General features: G+C 25.0%; 9 protein-coding genes across 16 annotated transcripts in view; 5 read left to right on the forward strand and 4 right to left on the reverse strand.

Moving 5' to 3' along the window:
- Nucleotides 1-116: 116 nt before the first annotated feature.
- On the reverse strand, nucleotides 117-3,104 carry LOC139988114 (uncharacterized). 2 transcript variants are annotated; one of them, XM_072005106.1, is made up of 3 exons: nucleotides 2,970-3,104; nucleotides 776-1,064; nucleotides 117-478 (listed from the first exon to the last, which is right to left on the reverse strand). In XM_072005106.1, the coding sequence occupies exons 2-3, from the start codon at nucleotides 1,021-1,023 to the stop codon at nucleotides 223-225; spliced, it is 504 nt and encodes a 167-aa protein (XP_071861207.1). In that variant the 5' UTR covers nucleotides 1,024-1,064; nucleotides 2,970-3,104; the 3' UTR covers nucleotides 117-222. The 2 variants fall into 2 exon arrangements, with proteins under 2 accessions (XP_071861207.1, XP_071861206.1); XM_072005105.1 differs by lacking the exon at nucleotides 2,970-3,104 and having other exon boundaries at nucleotides 776-1,199.
- Cdc10 (cyclin-dependent kinase 10) overlaps nucleotides 1,192-21,129 on the reverse strand; it is a 39,368-nt gene continuing 19,430 nt past the window's right edge. The window contains exon 7 of the mRNA XM_072005095.1: nucleotides 1,192-1,201. The gene's annotated coding sequence lies outside the window, so the exon portion shown is untranslated. The remainder of the gene's footprint in view (nucleotides 1,202-21,129) is intronic.
- Nd-b17.2 (NADH dehydrogenase (ubiquinone) B17.2 subunit) lies at nucleotides 3,147-4,200 on the forward strand. Its single transcript, XM_072005118.1, has 3 exons — nucleotides 3,147-3,286; nucleotides 3,518-3,600; nucleotides 3,864-4,200. Exons 1-3 carry the CDS (start codon nucleotides 3,183-3,185, stop codon nucleotides 4,103-4,105), a joined length of 429 nt encoding a protein of 142 aa, XP_071861219.1. The 5' UTR covers nucleotides 3,147-3,182; the 3' UTR covers nucleotides 4,106-4,200.
- On the forward strand, nucleotides 5,484-11,815 carry LOC139988118 (outer dynein arm-docking complex subunit 4). Of its 2 annotated transcripts, XM_074111772.1 has the most exons (4): nucleotides 5,484-5,823; nucleotides 6,686-6,830; nucleotides 10,856-11,177; nucleotides 11,682-11,815. In XM_074111772.1, the coding sequence occupies exons 2-3, from the start codon at nucleotides 6,699-6,701 to the stop codon at nucleotides 11,156-11,158; spliced, it is 435 nt and encodes a 144-aa protein (XP_073967873.1). In that variant the 5' UTR covers nucleotides 5,484-5,823; nucleotides 6,686-6,698; the 3' UTR covers nucleotides 11,159-11,177; nucleotides 11,682-11,815. The 2 variants fall into 2 exon arrangements, with proteins under 2 accessions (XP_073967873.1, XP_071861218.1); XM_072005117.2 differs by lacking the exons at nucleotides 5,484-5,823; nucleotides 6,686-6,830 and adding an exon at nucleotides 9,551-9,709.
- On the forward strand, nucleotides 9,122-9,478 carry LOC141445778 (uncharacterized). The gene has a single exon (XM_074111773.1). It carries the CDS (start codon nucleotides 9,137-9,139, stop codon nucleotides 9,476-9,478), a length of 342 nt encoding a protein of 113 aa, XP_073967874.1. The 5' UTR covers nucleotides 9,122-9,136.
- On the forward strand, nucleotides 11,645-13,894 carry Rrp42 (exosome complex component Rrp42). Of its 3 annotated transcripts, none has more exons than XM_072005100.1 (6): nucleotides 11,645-11,894; nucleotides 11,994-12,190; nucleotides 12,369-12,534; nucleotides 12,617-12,811; nucleotides 12,969-13,124; nucleotides 13,545-13,894. In XM_072005100.1, exons 1-6 carry the CDS (start codon nucleotides 11,838-11,840, stop codon nucleotides 13,569-13,571), a joined length of 798 nt encoding a protein of 265 aa, XP_071861201.1. In that variant the 5' UTR covers nucleotides 11,645-11,837; the 3' UTR covers nucleotides 13,572-13,894. The 3 variants fall into 3 exon arrangements, with proteins under 3 accessions (XP_071861201.1, XP_071861200.1, XP_071861202.1); XM_072005099.1 differs by having other exon boundaries at nucleotides 13,556-13,894; XM_072005101.1 differs by having other exon boundaries at nucleotides 11,998-12,190; nucleotides 13,556-13,894.
- Nd-b17 (NADH dehydrogenase (ubiquinone) B17 subunit) lies at nucleotides 13,897-14,994 on the reverse strand. 2 transcript variants are annotated; one of them, XM_072005108.1, is made up of 4 exons: nucleotides 14,886-14,994; nucleotides 14,358-14,626; nucleotides 14,166-14,267; nucleotides 13,897-14,087 (listed from the first exon to the last, which is right to left on the reverse strand). In XM_072005108.1, exons 2-4 carry the CDS (start codon nucleotides 14,604-14,606, stop codon nucleotides 13,956-13,958), a joined length of 483 nt encoding a protein of 160 aa, XP_071861209.1. In that variant the 5' UTR covers nucleotides 14,607-14,626; nucleotides 14,886-14,994; the 3' UTR covers nucleotides 13,897-13,955. The 2 variants fall into 2 exon arrangements, with proteins under 2 accessions (XP_071861209.1, XP_071861210.1); XM_072005109.1 differs by lacking the exon at nucleotides 14,886-14,994 and adding an exon at nucleotides 14,822-14,883.
- Nucleotides 15,013-19,880, forward strand: Phax (phosphorylated adaptor for RNA export). 2 transcript variants are annotated; one of them, XM_072005097.1, is made up of 4 exons: nucleotides 15,013-15,174; nucleotides 18,284-18,899; nucleotides 18,967-19,242; nucleotides 19,310-19,880. In XM_072005097.1, exons 2-4 carry the CDS (start codon nucleotides 18,356-18,358, stop codon nucleotides 19,573-19,575), a joined length of 1,086 nt encoding a protein of 361 aa, XP_071861198.1. In that variant the 5' UTR covers nucleotides 15,013-15,174; nucleotides 18,284-18,355; the 3' UTR covers nucleotides 19,576-19,880. The 2 variants fall into 2 exon arrangements, with proteins under 2 accessions (XP_071861198.1, XP_071861197.1); XM_072005096.1 differs by lacking the exon at nucleotides 15,013-15,174 and adding an exon at nucleotides 17,885-18,025.
- Nucleotides 15,736-17,857, reverse strand: LOC139988111 (oligoribonuclease). Of its 2 annotated transcripts, none has more exons than XM_072005103.1 (5): nucleotides 17,794-17,857; nucleotides 16,708-16,787; nucleotides 16,475-16,636; nucleotides 16,162-16,385; nucleotides 15,736-16,084 (listed from the first exon to the last, which is right to left on the reverse strand). In XM_072005103.1, exons 2-5 carry the CDS (start codon nucleotides 16,765-16,767, stop codon nucleotides 15,967-15,969), a joined length of 564 nt encoding a protein of 187 aa, XP_071861204.1. In that variant the 5' UTR covers nucleotides 16,768-16,787; nucleotides 17,794-17,857; the 3' UTR covers nucleotides 15,736-15,966. The 2 variants fall into 2 exon arrangements, with proteins under 2 accessions (XP_071861204.1, XP_071861203.1); XM_072005102.1 differs by lacking the exon at nucleotides 17,794-17,857 and adding an exon at nucleotides 17,119-17,252.

Here is a 21,129-nt window from a genome sequence, read left to right on the forward strand (position 1 = left end):
TTAATTTTTTGCTTTTTATATTGTTTTATTTAGAAAGTATAATTTTGTTAATAACGTAATACAATACTTTTCAATGTATTAATAGAATATGTTGTAAAAAGAATAACAGCTAGAAATATGGTGGCACAATATTTGGTACTTTGAATATTTTATTATCTTCTATATTATATATAATTTTACAATTTTAATTTAATTTTAAATACATGATAATTACAATTTTTTTCACACATAAAGTTTTAATTTAAGATGTCTAGGATCGTGCATCTTTTCGGAAAGCGTTTTATAAGATAGTTTCAATAAGTGAGATATATCCGATGATAATGGCAGCTTTCTCTTCTCGATACGCGTTTCTTGTTGCTCCATATGATCCTGCAAGAGCTTGGACATAAGGTGCAACATGTATTTGCGATCAGTTAGTCGTACGATATGAGTTCCCATCACTTTTTCTAATCGGGATTTTACTGGTGGATAATTTATTCTAGAAATAACAAATGAATAAATAAGATTTAAAAGATAATGTAAAAATTATATAAATCACAAATAGAGATTACAGGTCCAAAATTTATAATTGCATTTTAGTGTAAATTTGTTACAAGTAGTTTAACAGTATCGTTTAATATTCTGTTTCTAATACTTTTTTAGACGTAGATACGAAAGATTAGAATTAGTAATATCTATATTATAAATTTATAGTAATATAAATTCTATAAAAGAATAAAATGATTTTTAATTAAATAACAAGAAATTAATATAAGCGGTAGAAATTATAACTTACGCATATCTTACGTGTTCTGTTTCCCACCATTGCAAAGGAGTGTCATAAGGATCTATAGCAGAGATAAATGCTATTTTTACATCTTCAAATACCTTTTTAGATTTTCTCGGGGCTTCCACTTTTCTCTTTTCGAGTTCAATCTTTTTATCAGCTTCACTAATAATTTTATTCTTATATTTCTGCTTTTTTTCATGGTTAGCTTTTTTCTGATATCTAGTTCGCCTTTTCTCTACTGTTGCAGTTTGCATACTAAAATATCTGTTTCTATCTTCGTTTTCTTTATATAAAGCTATCGATTAAATTTAATCATTATGTGTTATGTTTTCTAATTGATATAAAACATAGTTCGTTACATTAACATCAATATGGTTAGACTAAAATTTTGAAAATGAATATAGAAAATGTAAGAAAAAACAAACGCATTCAAAACTACGATTTTAAAGATTTAAAAAATATCTCGGACTATGAATTTAATTAGAAATTTTGTTCTTTCAAATTAAAAAAGAAATTTATATAAATAATAATAATAATAATAATAGTACTTTATTATATATTAGACTTTATGTCTATTACAGGGAGGTTCTTTGGCGTAACAGATTGACTTATTTAGTATATATTTTCTTATCTTATGGATAGTTATTCTAACCATTATAACATACATTAGACGCTTATGTAGTATGCATAATAATAATGTAATATATATGTATCGATGAACATAAACTATACTACTTATATATTATAATATAATATGAAAATATTTCATTTTACTTGTGATATTGTTCAGTGTTTATTTTCTAATGTTGTTATTATGAGATCATTGTTATATTATTTGATTTGCATATCCTAAGTTTTCTACTAATATGTAGTACTTCAAGTGTTCTATTTTCTCATTTTTATGTCTGAACTGATTATCCTCATGCCAGCTTTACAGCTGCTTGGATGTACATACCGCACTAGTTTTCATGTTTCTTGTATATCACTCAACACAATCTTGATTTAGGGAAGTCATCCATTTCTCTTTCTCCCTAAAGCATTACTTGTATCATTGATGATTGCATTGTATTTGACATAATTGAGTATCGTACACACATTATCGAGATAATTTCTCTTTATCAACCTACCTTTGTATTAACTTGTCCTAGTTCCTTACGTTTAAGGTAAGAAATTTCCAATTTTTGCATGTTGTAGAGCTAGTGATTTAAAAAATATGTACAGAATAACTATACACATTTAAACATAAATGCTTTTATGATAATAATCAATTTATATATTTTCTATTTACGATCTTTAAAAGATTTAAAAGTTCCAAAAATTTTTTAAATAATATTTTAATTTAATATCTCTCAGATATCTTAATTAAAAAATTTATATCATATTTTTAAATTATTCCAATCTTTTAGATCTCAAAATATTAATTGTAACGATAAAATTTTGCTATAATATACTAAAACATTCTCAAATGCTATTTATTTCATTTAAAATAGAACTTTGAATACTCTCAACACCAATGAGTTAATAATTGTCATAATAATATTCTGATCAATGAATCAGATTATTAAACCTTAACCCTTAAAATATCAAACCGATAATTGAAAATGACAATTAAATACAAATATTTGTCACGAATTTGTGTTCCATTATTAACTTTATATACATAGTGTCTATCTTCAATATTTAAAATTATGTGTCATATAAAATAACTTTTTAAACATACTTAAGTACATATGTATATATTTTTTTCTTATTATATTAAGGCATAATGCCTATTGTAATCTTTTCTAGAGTTAGTACATGTTTCGTATATTTTGTTTCCATCTTCATTTATTTCTTAAAACTGTATTATAATTTGTTGTATATATATCTATTAGTACATTTTTGTTGCTTATTTAATATTATAGTATTTCTATTAATCGACGTAACAAATTGAAATACTTTACATCAATTTTTTAGAGACAAATATATGATTAAACTTGAACAATTCCCGCGCTTACAACGTTAATCGTTTCACTATTAAACTATTAACTGCTATCAGATAGTAAATCTGTTATTAAGCAGCTTTTCTTTCATATAAACAACATGAAATTATTTTTAAATTTCATACAAAATATTTTGTTACCCTTTGCTTAAAAAATCATATTCAACATTCAAGATTTTTAAAATTATATAAGATCGAACATATATAAATAATACTTACATACATAAAGTTTCTAAACAATATTTGTATTTCTATTGTACAAAATACGTATAACACATATTATGCACGACTATAATTAACTTGAAAGATGTTCATTTTGCGTAGTTAAGGATATTACTATGGTCGTATGTCGTATTATTCGTACTTATAATTGTAAGGCACAGTCGGTATATGTGACTGTGTTGTAAGGTACGTAAAAATATCTTTAGAAACATGGCGAATATCGCAAAGTTTGTGGGACTGGACAGAGTTTGCAATTATTGGCGTACAATAAAAGCAAATGGTGGTATTTTAAATTCTTTGTTCACATTATACAGGTTAGTATAACACAATTGTTATATATAATATTTTCTTAAATAGTATTTATATATGTCAATACTTTTTGTAATTATCTATGGAATTGAAAATTTCTTTTATAGTAGTAAACCTAATCTTTTAAATATTTATGATTGTGAGATTGTGGATATTTATTTTCTGTTTTAAGTTTAACATAAACATATAAAAATAATTTAACATCATAAATAACATTATGTGATATTACATTATAGAGTGGATGAATTAAAAGCTGGCACTTTAGTAGGTGAGGATAAATATGGCAACAAATACTACGAAGATAATTCAAACTTTTTTAGTAAGTTCAAAAAATGAAAATTCTTTTCTTATTTGTTTATAGTATGAATGTGTAAAATATTTAAAAAATATTGTACTTATTATATACTGAGAAAGATAAATACATATTATATACCTACTATATATTTAAAGAAACACAGGTTTTTTAATATAATTAAGTATAATTTAAGAACATTATATTTATAAACAATTAAAAGTTGACCATTATACTAAACAATGAAGTTATCTGTAATTAGAAAGTTATTGTTATGTTCATTACAACAGGTTCTAATAGATGGGTAATATATTCTGAAAAAGTTTATTTGGATTATGATGGTTCTCAAGTCCCAGCAGAATGGTTTGGATGGCTACATTATAAAACTGATTTAATTCCTACTAAGGATCCTAATCGACCAAAACATTCGTGGATGGCAGACCACAAACCAAATTTAAGTGGTACCAATGAAGCTTACATACCTTATACTACTACAAAACCAAAAATTATACCATGGAAACCACCGCAGTAATATATTTCCAGTGTAATTTGTAATATAGATTTGCATAGGGTAATTATAATAAAGATAATATGTAATTAAATGTAAATAAATATAATGGAACTTAATATTTATATTTATTTAATATATTATTAATTGTTATCAATAATTGAGTTATTGTAGCTTGAAAATATTGTATCTGACTATAAAGTCATGAAAAATTCTGTTGAATATGTATTGTCAGAATTTGATGTTAAATGAAATATTGTATTATTTGTCGGCACGACATATGCCCTTTCGTGTCTCGAGGGGCTTTTGGTGTTACATCCTTATATCTGCTTTTATGGGTAGTATGAAGTCGCTAACATAGAACATATAACCTTAAGACCTACTTGTAACTTAACATAACCTATATGTTTACATATAAATATAAATATAAATATTCGTCTTGAAATCTAAATCATATTTGGTCTCACTTGTCAGTTATTGCTATGTCTATTTTCGGCATTATACTGACACAGTACTTTGCTTTTCTTTGTAGTTAAATACTGTGTGATTATATTTTATAAATTTTAGTTTAGTTTTTTTACTTTGATCACTATTATATTTTTTATTATATATGTTCTATATATACATATATTTTATTATATTACATAATAATTATTTAATAAATATAATTATCTGAAAATTATCATTTGAATTTGAATTATATTTTGATAATTACTATCATATTTTACTATTTTAAAATATTACTGTAAAATAATACTACTGTTACGAGGATACACAAATAATTTAATTATATTTTTACTTGGAAATAATTTTCTAAGTATATATAAATACGTAATAGTCCATTATTAGCGAATTAGCAAATTATCTTAATTCATTAGATTTCTCAGAGGAAAAGAAAAATAAGATCTAAAGGTACAATCTCGCTTATCCGAACAAGTCGGAAAACAATGCAGTTCAGATAACGGAGCAGTCCTTATAGTAAAGATTCACTAATTGTTCCATTAAGCTTTTCTTATTAACTCGAATACTAGAATTTAAGTATTAGGATTTTAAATTGCTCTTTCTTTGACATACAGATAGTTTTTAAATACAAAATATAGATTGTATATATTAACATATCCATTATCGAACTACATGTTTGTGCGTGTATAATTGAAATAATGTTTGACTATAGTTCGGATAATAGAAGCTCAACGTTAACTTGTTCATATAAATGAGGAGCTAATAAATGAGACTTTACCGTATGTAAAATTCTTGCTCATTTTTTTCATATATATACATACTTTACATATTAACATTTACCTACATTTATAAACATTAAGAACATTTCTTGATAATACTAAATTAATTTATAAGAAATGACTGTATTAGTGACTGTGACTTTTTAGTAGAGAATATAATTAAAAAATAAGAAAGTTAATACTTGAGATATGTTTATTGATATTTCTATTACGGATTTTAAAGAAAAGAAAAAGTCCTAAAAGAATAGCCATCCTTGTTACTTGTTACTACTGTCATATTGATTAGTTTTGATTACTAAGAGTAGGGAGACAGTAGAAAAAGTATAGACGGAAAAGTTTCGGTCGTAAGTTAAGAATTAAAGATAGCCTCAGAAAGTTTACGTTATTTATTTGAGTAGGGATCTATCTCTCATGAACTTCGCAAGTACTAAATATACAAATGTGTATAAAATTCAACTGACTAAAAAGGTTGTTCTGGCAAATGAAGATTGGAATTTAAGGGTGAGCTACAAATCATATATTAATAAAATATGTTATATATATATATTTTTTTTATTTATATCTTCCCTCTTATAGATATGTATGTCTCTTTATTAGAGGAATATTCTTATTCTTTAAATTGGCAAGTTTAAAGTTACTATTTAAACGAATAATTTATTAATCATTACGTCCTAAAAAATTGTTCATTAAAATTAAATACATACATTTTAAGTTCAGCAAATCCTTTATTTAATTGCTTCTCAAGAAAATAAAGTGGAATTATTTATTAATATGCACTATAATATTTAAGAAACTGTTAGTCCCCCACAATTTATGATTCAATAAAATTCAATAATTTATGATCCTTTTTAATATAGCGAAAAGAATTTCTTTCCATATTGGATCCTGATAAAAATGTTCGATTTTCCCTAATATTTTATTTATATAACATACATAAAAGAAAAATTACAATTTTTTCATGATTGGTTAATTTCAAAGTACGACAAGTTACTACAAATAACTAGATGAAATTAAATTTATATTTATGAAACTATTTCTATAATTATAACAATAATAAATTGTATATATTTTGCTGAAACATGAATTGATTATATATCTCAAGTGAGTGGGTAAAAGAATAAATTTAATACTTTTTCTGTATTGCTGTCTTTTGCTTATGACTCTAATAGTATACAGTATATTAGTCGAGATTTTAATCATATGTATATCTAAAATCTAACATCTGATCTTACGTTGCATTTTACATATTATATGTGCTTCTCTGTAAAACTAATAATTCTGATTTATACTCTTTTGCTCGCGCACCAGAGGATATCTATATATATAACATATAACTAAACATTTAACAAAATACACATTGTAGGTATTAAATTAATATGGTAAATCATCAAAAAGCGATATCACAAGCAAAACATCTCGCTTCCATAAAAAAGAAATTGTTAGTAAATGAAGCGACGGTCCACGTAAAAAATGAAAATTACCATAAGGCCATATACCTTTACAATAAAGTAAGTTTTTTAATTTCACGTATTTGAACTCATTCAAAATATTATCATTTAAAAATGAATAATTAATTATGAGAATTGATGTGTCGAAGTGTAGTGAAGAAGTAAATAATCAGCTCAAGAGTTATTAAATTATTTGCAATAGTCTAAATTATATAGTAATTTTACCCTTATAACTTTTTAATTCTTTTGCTTCGCTAATAACCCATGTATGCGATTGGTCTAATTGTATATAAGAAAACAAGAAAGATGCTAAATTATTAAATTTAAAGTTAAGTTTAAGGAATTGAAATGTATTATAATTTATCTTTGTATAATTGGAAATTCTGATAAGTACTAAATAAATACATACTCAAAATCATATTTTCTTCGTAGGATTGAATTATTTTTCTTTTACATATGCGTATAACATAAAATAAATTGAAACGATATACTTTAAGTAATATTACTACATTTTTTATTGAAAACTGACAATTATGTATTAATTGTCAGCTTATTGTTTGAATTATTTCTTTAAAGTTATTAATATAATGTACTATTAAAAAATATACACATATGAGCTATTAACAGATATAACATTGTGATCGAATAAATATTATCATTGATTTTCTCGAACTTTATTAGGACAATAACTACCGATCTATCTTTTTACTAATTTAATTTTAACAAAAATATTTATAGCAGTATATAATATTTATTGTATATTTATATTGTTATTAATAATTAAAAAAAACAGTTTATTTTATAAAAAAAGATATCTTACCATACCACTTACGATCACCACGCTCTTATTATACCGTTAAAAAGAGTATATCACATTATTCTTAGACCTATGTATATAGAGAATGTTAGAAGATGATTTATCGTAAGTGACGTAGCGTTATTCTACACCTCTGGATCAGTGAAGATTTGCAAAAAAAGGTAGCCGCCAAATTGACGTAAATCACGAATTTCAGGGTCCAGGTCAGTTTGATGACTATTTTTTTTGCAAATCTTCACCAAACCAGAAATATAGAATAATGCTATGATGCTCATGACAAATCATTTTTAACACCCTGTACATATATATATATATATATGTACAATATCAGAACAATTTGTTCCACAATAGTTTGCCCTTTAAATTTTACTATATATTATTACATCGAAACAAATACACATCGATTTTTTTACTAGCAGATTAAAGAACTATTAGAAAATTATACAAGTAGTAAAAAATATAATAATAAGCATGTTTAATGTTAATAAAAAAACAGTGACGATTAAGTTTACATTAAATAAGAATTATAAAATAATTCCATTGTTAAGAACGATTTTAATGTAATCGGTATTACTCTTAAAAATATGAAAGAAAGAAATTTTTAATTGATACAAAAATTAATAACATATGATTTAAAAAATGCGTAGCAAATCAATAAAATTTAGAATTTACTAACTATAATTATTAACATGAACTTATTAAATTGTCTCAAATAATATTGGTGAAGATTTTATCAATGAATCCGTAGAAATCGTTTAAAAAAGGTTTCAGTTTTTCTCGTATTAGTTCCTTGCATCTCATTAATTTAGTTATAAGACATACATATATTATTTTATCTTTTACAATGTAATAACAAATTTCTAACATAGTAAAAAATATTGACGTAACTACAACATGACCGAGTCTTTATTCTAAACGGAAAAGTAGGAAGTAAAAAAAATGCTTCTCTAATGCTACTCAGAACTTCATACTGTACTATAATGAATTTTAAAGATCAATTTCTACCGACGACATTTGAATAATATATAGTAATAAAATTTGAATGTCACAGGATAAAATAAATACTTCCTGACAACACAAACTAAAGTAACTTGAAATTCCTTTGCACACGTACGATCAGTGATTTTTAGATACCGAATTTGCCCGCATTGTTGACTGTTTCTAAGGAAACAAGGCATCTAACCAAGGTGTCGATAACCACACGTCTATTCCACACGCAAATCACACGAAGTAGTACATACTTACCTTGCATTCTAAGCTATTTTCGTGAATGAAACGCGCTTAGTGAATTCGTTCTGTCGGTTACCATTTATTATTTATAAAAAAGAGACCGAAAATCGTCACAGTGATATTTTTTAATATTTTCTTAACATAAAATATTTTTTATACAAGAACGAATATAAATTATATAAAGAAAAAGTATCAAAAAGCGATTCTTCTTTCTTCTCGTATTCGTTATTATAATCTTCCTTTTATTTCCAACATTATTTCATCTTTAAAAAAGAAAAAAATTAGTTCAAGATCAAACGTAAAAAGAAAATAACCAACGATGGGTGAAGTATCAGAAATTACGAATACCCAAGATGATATTGATTCGAAGATTATGGGTATACTGAATCCAACGATACATCACCATGATCTATTGCAAAGCTACGTGCGAGCGGCCGCAGAAAGCGTTTCAAATTTGAAACAGTTCGAAGAATCGGAAAATTTCGATAATGTCCCATCTTTGGGAACCTGCCCCGACAAAGAGTCTATCGATAATGACGATAAAGAAAGTCACATTAATGGTAATAAAAAAGATAGGAAAAATAATAAAAAGCAACGGGAGAGTAAATCCAATAAACTGTCGGTCGAATCAGAAATGAACATTCAAAAGAAAAAGAAATGACGCCGCCTAAATAATGGTATTCGCCACCAGGAAGAAGTATACACTGATAAGGATCGCGCTGCCGCGGTAAATATGGGAACCAAAGATATTAAACAATCGTTAAAAATAAAGCAGAAACAGGATCGTAATTTACAATTGCCAGAAGACACTGGGCCCAGAACTATGTTGGCTTTAGGATTACGTGAAATGCGAATTGGCGATGTTAAAGTCGCAATGAATTGTATCAACAAGGTTCTTTTTAATTCTCTTTTTAATCGGATATATGTATGTATGTAATTATATTTTTATCTTTTGATGTTTTGCTATTCCCTCCAACCCCCCACCCCCCATTTTCCAATTGCAAAGGAATTTCAAGTTATATGAAAATGAATCTAAAATGTTTAGTATTTATTATATGTAAATATTTCTCTTATGATATATTTTGTATATTTACATTCTATAAAAATTGCATTAAACATAAACGTTACACTGATTCATAACGTCTGTTTAAAGTCGTGTAATTGATTTCGGAAGGTATTTTGTTTTAATAATATTATTATATGAGTTTAACCGATCTTTGGAAAAGTAAATAAAAATTTGTTTTCTATAATATAATTAAGAATGAAATTAGGATACAGTAAAATATTATATTAGTTTCTGTATTATTATCTTTATTTATTATATTTATTTTATATCTCGCATTTTTTTTTTTTAAAGATATGTATGTAGATATTTAGTACAAAAAGCACCATCATTAAAAAAATAGCATTTAAGAAACAGTTAAGAATCTAATCAAAGGTCAAACAAAAATCGATCGAGAAGCTCATATTAATATTATAACATCGTACTTTTATCAATTATTCTTGTTATTAAACATTTACATAAACATACTTACTAGTCAATTTACTAAAGAATATGTATGTAGCATTTTTGTGCAAAATTATTAATAAAAATTTAAATTTCATTGTTTGTAAATACATTTACTTATCACAACATTGTGAAACATTAAACGTACATTGACAATACATAATAAATTTATATATTCATTTAATTAATACTTTTACTACTTTATTAATACTTCATTTAGTTAATAGTAGATAAAACTTTGTATTATAATAGAAATAGCGAATTATTATTGTCTTTATCAATTAACGTTTAAAAGATACAAAATATATCATTTTTCCATTATAGTGCAATTCTCTAATATCTTCATCTTATTAGATATTATACAAAATAATAAAAGATAATTAATAAAGTATACATATATACATAGCATTCTTCATTAAAAATTATTACACACGAAATATTTATATATATCTGTTAATTGTTTGTTTTTCACACTATATTTTGAGCACAATATAATTACATCATATAATTAATATTACTCTTCTCTACCAGGCATTAGATCTTGAGCCAAATGATAACAATGCATTAATAGCACGAAGTAAATGTCATCTTTTATTAGGAGAGCCCCAGAAAGCACTACAAGATGCTGAGAACGCATTACAATATAAAATGAAAAATGTCAGCATGGCTAACGCAATATATTGTAAAGCAGAAGCTTTATACTGCATTGGTGATTTTGAAATGAGTCTTGTATATTATTACCGTGGCATGGGAATACGTCCAGAATACGGACATTTCCGCCTCGGTGTTCAAAAAGCGAAAAATGCGATACAAAATATACTACGTAAAAATTGAATGTTTCTATCATAAAAACGTAATTATACAGAATACTTGAAATAACACCTTTTTAAATCGACAATTTTTATAAGTTTAGCGGTTAATCAACCATGGTAGAAACTGTTAAATATGTTTACAAATATGTGCAATAAAACATTTATATATACTTAAAATATAACGTAGAAATGTAGAAAAAAATTTATACATACATACATATTATATACATATTCATTTATTTATTTATTTATTTATACTCAATATAAGTAACATTATTCTTTTATAATGAATGTTTCATATATAAACTAGTGATAGTAAGATATATTATATAGTATATAAATCAATTTGTTTAATTATAAATAAATTAATTTTTCTTTCCTTGATAATAATTAAATAAACATATTTAATGTCATCAACGTATTTAATATTTTTCGTAATTCTATAATTGCATTAAATAGGTAGTACATTTATTACATTAATATTACCTGATATTACCATTACAGTAAGAATACAGTAAGCCAATAATTGTGTCACTTGTATGTAGGTTAGATAGTCTCTTTAATTGCATATACACACATACATATAATAAAACACAACAAAATATTACGGCGAGAGGACTATTTATTATATCCCCTTTTTCTGTTTGAATGCTAATATAAAAGCATATTGAAATTTATTCGTAAAAACGAAGTATTTTATAATGGCAGAAACTGTTTTAAGTTCCGGTGAAAAGACTTTCATTCTTCATGGAATAGATGTAAGTTAATATAAGAATCTACATATATATATATATATACATATTTATTTTTATACTAAAAGTTATTTTGTCATATTTTTACGATTTTATAATCATAAGGCAGACTTTAGAAATGATGGTAGACAACGATGCGAATATCGATCAATGGAAATTGAAACTAAATTAATGCCACAAACACATGGATCAGCAAGATTACGCATAGGAAATACGGATATACTTGTTGGCATTAAAATAGAACTTGATGTACCTCACGCTGACAGATCAAATGAAGGAAAATTAGAATTTTTTGTTGATTGGTATGTAATGCTTCTCATAGTAGTTATTGAATATTTAATATCATTTACTAATGTGCAAGTAATTATTTTATAAAGTGAAATCCCTTATATTTCTACTATGAAAATTAAATAGATAATTTTATAGTAGTTAAAAAGATAAATATATGCTATTTATTTCATATTGTGTATTATGTTTCAGTTCTGCTACTGCAACTCCAGCATTTGAAGGAAAAGGTGGTGATGATTTAGCAACTGAAATAAGTAACATTTTAACAGCTGCTTATCAAACGCGTAATGCTTTTGATTTAAGAACATTATGTATTTTACCTCATAAGAAATGTTGGAAAATATATGTTGATATTTTGGTAAATAGTGTTTATACATTTAAATAAATATTATAAGAACAATAATTTAAATATTTTACATATACATAATGTATATACATAGATTCTTCAGTGTGGTGGCAATCTTTTTGATGCAGTAGGAATTGCGGTTAAGGCTGCATTAAATAGTACAGAAATACCAAAAATTACAGCTGCTACTCTGGATGGTGGAGAAGCAGATATTGAATTATCAGATGATGCTTATGACTGTATACAATTAGATACCAGCAATTATCCAATTATTGTTACATTGTGCAAAGTATGTTTCTATTAATTTATATTATATATTTCATAATTTTTATATTATAAATACTAACAAAAAGAATTTTATATTGAATTTGAAATATGGAAACTATCAAATGTTTGTATATATATGTACATGCATAGTTTAGGCTATTATTTAAATTTTTCTACAGATTGGTGATAATTATATCGTGGATCCAACCTTGGAAGAAGAAGTATGTAGTGCAAGTAGTATTGTCATGTCTGTATTACCAAATGGTAAAGTTTCATCAGTGATTAAGTTGGGTTACGGGAGCATTCAGTCTAATACCTTTATCAAAATGTTGCAAGTAATTATATTGTTATTTATTATAAATAAATTAATCCTATACACATATATGTGCAAGGTTTAATAGGGTGCGTGGTACAACAATAAGAAATAATAAGAACAGTAAGAAATTATTTTACGTGCAAAAGCGAATAAAAAATATAGCATGAAATTTTCCATTGATTCCAAATGAACCATTGTTTTCAAGAAAATGAAATTTGAAAAATCGTTAATTCGTTAAGTACATGTGAATTTATACTAGACTAATAATAAGTACATTAGTAATTAACTACAAATGTACTAGACTATTTCTTGTCTATATATATATCCAAACTCGAAAAAATTTTCACGAAAAAATGTTATATACAATGTTGATATCATCTAGTTGTACCATGCATTCCACCACATCTTGAATATGTATATATATCAAAAGTAACAAAAGTATGTTTCCAGATGGGTAAAGATATAGGATTGCAATTAAATGAAAGTCTTATGAAAGCACTGAAAAAAGAAAGTCAACTTGGACAACGAAGACAAATATTAGGATTTCTTAGATAAATATTTGTAATAAATATAAGTATACCTAAATATAATTTAATTTTACGCATAAATGTATTGACTATTTTGTCATTCTTATATCTCATGTCTTTTAAATAGCATTTTTTTTTATATGTATTTTCAATCTATTAAATCTGTACAAGTGGACAATTTGTAAGTGAAATAAACGAGACATTTCATTTAAAGAAAGAACAATAAATAAAAAATTATAATAAAGAAACATAAAACATACAATATATCTTGAATCATTATTTTATTATGTTCAGATACTACTTAATAGTAATTACAATAATTCTTATATGGGAGAATTCTCAAAACCATATGTAGCAAAACTTTTTGGCTTCTCGAGACCTTTGTAATCTTTAGTTCCTGGCATTCTTGTTTCACGTGTGGGTCTTATCGCCCAACCAGATTGTCGTGTCCAATTCTATGAAAATAAATATTTTGGTATGATACGTAATATCTAGATGTTCCATTTGCGATATACTGAAAAATTATTTCTTACGCTTGTGTTATATTTGAAGTAATACCATGTGCCATAAATCATAACAATGCCCATCAAACATTTTGCTGTGACATAACGTACAACCATTGCACCTTTATCACCCTATAATTAAATATAATATCAAACAAAAATAGTATCAACTAATGAAATTACTTTTGATATATGATCTAGCTAAAAGTTTTATTTTTCTACCAAAAGAGGAGTTAATAATCCTTGAAATGCATTTAAAGGTGCTCTATAGAATCTTCGAAGTGGATTATAAAGTTGCCTATTATATTCCTTTATGTTTAATGGCTCTTCTGGTGCAAGAATCTGGCTTTTAAGATACCGAATTCTCCATGCACGTTCTTCTTCCGTCATACCAATCAAACGTTCTCTTTCGTTCACTAAACGTCCACCAATACTCATTGGTTTTACACCACCAGAACGTGAAGATGCCATTGTAAACAAATTAACTGAAACTATAAAATTGTAATGATATAATAGCCAAATAATTGTAAAATATTGAGAATATATTTATCAATGATATTAATTACATAAAATACAAAATGTGAAGAAAAGCAAAACCTGATATTTATATAAAATATTTATATAAAATATGTACATAATACTAATTTAACTTATATAAAAATTAAAGCATACAGTAGATTACATACATTTATAATATAACTATTATAATACAAACTATACAAAATACACAAAATAATCAATTGTACTTACGTAATTGTTGATATATATTAAAAACAATACTTGTATCCTATAAAAGTTAATCGCAAATTACATCATATAACCTTTACTTTCTTTAACAAGCATGCGCATTACATTACATGACAGTCAGTATGATATACATATGTAGTTTACCAAGAAAGAACTCGAAGAAACGTAAACCTGATTTTAAATAAAGTTTTCATCAGTGATAGAACTTGAGATATTTAGTTGGCATACAGTTTTACGACCAAACAGTTAATAATCTACATGTTCAATATTCAAATTTTAAAAGGAAGAAACAGTTAGTATGTTTATAATGTTTATCTCAAAGTTTGGTATTTACCAATAACATTTGTAGTGCAGATTCGAATTATTTTAATGTATTTTACTTTGACATATTTTTTTCATCATTCATGATATTTTACATTATATAAATATCCTCTTGCTTGTACTAATGCCTTAAATTTAAGTTTGACTTGAATAGATATATTATAATGATATTCTATTTAGTTAATTTTTTATAAATTAATTAATGTAATTAAATATGTGTTTACAATATACATAAAAAATATAATGTCTTTTATGAACTGAAATTTCTGATTACCATCTTTTATGTTTACTACAACAAACTACATAGAAGAAAATTATTTTATAAAATTCTTAATTTTTACAATTTTATTTTTTATTTATATTTAATATTTTACAATGTATCAGGACATTACAAAATAGGTTATAAACAAATAAACTTTATTAATCATAATATTTCCATGAGTAAATAAAAATTAGAATGATAATTAATAAAATCTGGAAGTTATGTATATATATTTCAATAAATACATTTTGTACTTTTAAAGAGATAAAATTGGCATTAACATATTACACAATGTTTATTAAACTATTAAATGTGTATTTAAATAATTAAATTCAAGCATTAAGCTTGGTAATTAAAATATTTTACATTGCAATACACAGTTTTCTATTATCTTTGCCATTTGTTAATTATTATCAAATTGTAGTGTTTGTTTATTATTTTGATATTATTGATTGTTACTTTTGTAAAATAAAATTCATGATCATATTAACTTCTAATATATCATAGATTCAATATATGATCTTTATAATATTGTAATTCTCTTATACTTTCTTTTACATCAGGCAATGCTCTATGAACATGATCTTTTTTAAAGGTAGGTATATTTATATTCCATCTCCTGAAATTAAAATAAATGTGTACTATTTCATTAGATATATAAAATATAATGTAAAAAGAAATATTCCTAATACTTACTTAATTAATTCTTTAATAGTAGAAGTATCAATAATTCTATAATGTAAATAATTATTAACTAATGGCATATATTTATACAAAAACATGCGATCTATATAAACTGAACTTCCTGCTAATGGGCATGTTGCTTCTTCTTCAATATATGTTTTTAAATACTTTAGTACAATCTGTTCAGCATTTTCTACTGTAGTTCTACTTAAACGGGACTCATTGATTAATCCTGTCTAGAAATATAAAAAATATACCTTATAAAGGTTTGTATATCATTATTGAATCTAGCTACCTCTGTTACAAATTCATTTAGAATGTTTACTTTTTGATGAGTTGCCAAGCACCAGTCATTCATATTGTTTAATATTTCATCTGGCTGATGTATAATAATGTTTAAATCCCTGCTTACTACTTTTAAATCTTTATTAGTGATTAAGCATGCTATTTCCAAAATTTTAGATGTATTTACATCAAGGCCACTCATCTGAAATATATGTAACGTAATATAGAAAAACGTATTCTATAGTGTAAAATTATTTAATGTTATTAACATACTTCCATATCTAACCAAACAATGTAATCATTCAAATTACTTTTTCCCCTATTTGTATTCATGAATAGCACAGGTGATTTAGCTGTTCAAAGAAATTTTTCATTAGTTTTAGAATATATGGAGAAAATTATACTTTTTTTGCAATAATAAGCATTGAATAAATTATTGAATATATTAAATTTGTTCCTTTCTATTATAAAATTCTAAATTTTAAATGTTTTTTCGTTGCTAAAATATAATTGTAAAAATATTTTAAAAATAGCGAATTTGTTTTTATTCACATTGATTATTACATTATTTATTGTATTATATTTTTGAGGTATTTATCTCAAATTTAATAAATTATTCATAGTAAAGTTTGTAACAAATAAATTATATTGAGGATGATACAAAGTATACAAAGTTCAGATTACCAGTATGGAAATAACGAGGAACATTTATTCGAAGGCAATTTTTTGACCATTTCAAACAATATGCAAAAATCGTCTTCATTTTTAATAAATTTTAATCTATTTCAATTTCATATATCGTATCATGCGTTTTAATAGACGAAATTTGTAAAATGTATGAATTTCAAACTACGAGGAAGAGATCACAGAAAGCACATGCAAGTGTATAAAATTCAACTATATAGAGATATTAGTAATGGTAGATATAACAAAATTCACTATCGAAAGATAACTACAAATTAGTGCAGTATAGTGAAATTCAATTCCTATTTTGTTATTAATCGTATATAACAGAGTATTACTTTTTTCAATTTTTTCTATTAGAAATATAAGAAAAAATGTTTATAAATTCATAATATAAAAAGATTTTGATATAAAATATTTGGAAGTTTTGTAAAGAAATTGTAAAAAATATAGTTAATTTACTAAAAGAACAAGTTCAAATTTACAGTATATGTAATTTTTTAAAATAAATTCTATTAAATTATTTTAGTAAGTAATATATAAAATTTACAGTAAAAAATTCAAACTTTCTCAATTCTATGTTAGTAAAACCAGGATTATTAAGCTGATTTAAATTTACCTTCGTATTAGAAAATCTTATATTAGTAAAACATGATAAAATAGAATCAAATTGACCTATAGAAACCACTAAACAGAAAAGCAGAGAATACACAGCAGTGGTGGCGGCAATGACGGAATTGTGAAAAAGCTATCGTTAAGATTTCATAGAAAAAAGACTCCTTTGGAGTTATTGGATGACCATAATTTTATTCAATAATTATTTGTTAAAGAAATCCTAGTTTTTGAGAAGAATACTATGGAAGCAGAACCTTTAGAACTTGAAGATGGTGAAGTTATAGATGATGAGGTGAAATATTGTAAAAGTTTATATTTGACAGGAGTCTAACCTATTATAACCATAAAGACATTGCGTTCTAATGATAAAATTCATAGTTGAATGAAAATTATTTCAAATGAAATATATTATTTGAATAAAATAAATTTTCTAGACTTTGCAGCTGTGATACTATATTTCTTAAAAGCATTTTTTTAAATATTAAATGTAAAATGTATTTTTATGACGATGAAGTATATTCGTTAATTATTATAATATATTTTTATTTAGGCAAGCGATATTGAAACATATAATGTCCTAAAAAGACCTCATGCAGTTCCAAATAAAGAAGAAAATATAAAAATGGGCTATAGCGATGAGTCTGATGATTCTGCAGATTCTGAAAGTGATTCTGATTCAGATTCTGGACATATTAAAAGTAAAAGACCTAAATTAAAACTGAAACGATCTAGAAATATGACAAAAAATTGGTCAGATAAAAATGATAAATATAAAATATGGTGTCCTCAGTTACAAGAAGAAACTTTAACAGAAAATCTAGTATTATGTGGTGTAACTAAAAAACAGAATCAAGATCGTAGTGTTGAGAGTTATAACATTCCACACCGTTATTCTTTTAATGGGACTTGGAATATGGAGCACCGCAATAATAATAGCTCAGAAGATGAAAAGGATGTGGAGAGAAGGCTAACAAATAAAAGGACAAATTCTGATAGAACTAATGTTAAATTGAGATTAGGAAAGAAACGTAATTCGATGGACATAGATAATCAAAAAGGAGCTGCTAGAAAAATAGCAGATTTAAGTACAACAGTTGAATCAACTGATTCAGATGTGGCTACTGACATAACATCAAAACTTAGTGAGAAAAAGGATCTTCTTATAAGTAAGAAATTTGTTGCTACCTTAAATTAATGTATGTATATAGTTATTTAAACTTGTACACTTTGTAGGGAGGATTGTAGATATAATTGGTAAAGAAAAAGCCATTGATTTCTTTCAAAAAACTAAAAATATTGAAGAAAGGGGTGGTATGTTAATAATGAATGGATCTAGAAGAAGAACTGCAGGAGGTGTATATTTGTGGTTAGTAAAAAATGATGAACATATCCCACGAGAAAAAATAAGTGAGATCTTTTATTATGATAAAAAAGAACATGCTGAACAAAGGAAAGCTGATGCCGTTGCAAGAAGACAGAAAGCACAAGAATTAATAAAGTGTTTAGAAAGTAAGTTATTTGTTATATGATAAGAAGAATTTTTTCTTAATAAAACTATTTTTAATGTTTATTATAGATGGTTCAGAAAAAGATCTTCCTGCCTTACTAACAAAAGCAGAACTTTCCACAAGAGAAATAGCAGAAGAAGCAAGATTAAGACGTGGAGAAGGTATGGATAGAATGCCAGTTGATTCTGATCGGACAATGACTAATCCGCCACCTAGTCCTGTAACAGATGATCCAGATCATTCAGAGCATCCACTTGTACAAAGGCATGTTCAAAGTTATGGAGACGATTTCCTTGATATTGGAATAGACATAGACAGTATGGAAGTACTTTAAAATATTATAATTTCTTTGTAACAAATGTATTGCGCAAATAATTTGTACAAAATTGAGAAAAGTTCTAATCTTTACAAAACATCTATATACATAGATTATGTGAATACAATTCATGTAATTTGTACGTTTGCCTACAGTATACACAGATAAAATTTGTGGGCATGATCCAATAATCATGATCAGTCCAAACCTATTGCAACGACGTTCCACATTGTGATAAAATAATTTATCAAATGTACATATTATGGTAATATACTTTGTTATTTTCTCAAACTTTGAAAAACAAAAAATATTTGTATACTCTTTTTTTATGTTTCATTTGACACATTTCTATTTATTATTAAGATAGATGTAAAAAAATGTAAGAGACGTAACAAAAATGAAGTTTCATAGAAATTACAGTAACATAATATATAAATATTTGTGTTACACCATTTTTATGAAATTTTCATTGTTGAAGATTGTTTTTTGTACATAAAAGTCACTATGGAAATAAATATTAGATCATTTGTACTTTGTATAATATATTAAACGACTTATCTCATGTACAAAATTTTACTTTAAATATTATGTGCATAATAATTTGTTTCTTTGCTTATCAATGTTATACAATATATAGATTTGTGAAATTTAATTAAAATACCTTGATATTGGTTAAATTCTTTTAAATGTAGCAACATGATTATATATTTCAAATAAATAGCTATTTAATTATCTTATTATTAAGATAAATTCACTGTTAAAAATCAAGTAAAATAAGACTGAATTATTTAAAAGTTTTATGTAGTTGGATGTTTAAAATTCCAATTTTGTATTTAATGCATTGGTTATATGGCCATATAATTTTAAACGTGTTAACTGCTTTTTGCTTTACCAATTTTATAGATCAGTACTACAATTTAATATATTTGTTTCACATAAAATTGCTTTGGTTCTTAACCATTCTATCTCCAGTAGTTTAGTAAACTGAGAGAACTAAATCCAAATTTTATGAGGATTAATATTGTGTAGCATTAGGACTAAAAGAACTGAATATTTGTTGCCTTCTAAGTAGAATTTTCATAATACTATTATAAAGTCGTATTCTTTATATCAACGATACATATGTGGATTGATTAATTGCATTTTTTTAAAAAAAGGAGTTAGACGGATTACGTACTCTGACGATATATTTGTTATAAAATGGTACAGCATAGGGGGAACAAAAATTTATACATTTATATAAATAAATGAACTTATTTTTCAAAATTTTATTTTTTGAAGTGGATAAGAAATCGTAAACAATAATTAAATGTAACTACACACACTAAATTATTAATATTATTTAATATATATATTTATTCTTCCATACATATATATTTACATATACAATTAGTGCTATGACACAATATAAAAAAACCTAGTTCTTGAATTTATGTAATAAAACTTAATGTAATGAATATTTTTTAAATTTTGGGTTATTGAAATATTTCATATATCAATAAATATGGTTAATACAAAAATTTGTAAGGTATATCCTTTTGTAAATAAATTTTGTATATATATGTTGTGTCT

The sequence above is a fragment of the Bombus fervidus genome, chromosome 6, assembly GCF_041682495.2.
Source record: "Bombus fervidus isolate BK054 chromosome 6, iyBomFerv1, whole genome shotgun sequence".
Taxonomy (NCBI): Eukaryota; Metazoa; Arthropoda; class Insecta; order Hymenoptera; family Apidae; genus Bombus; species Bombus fervidus.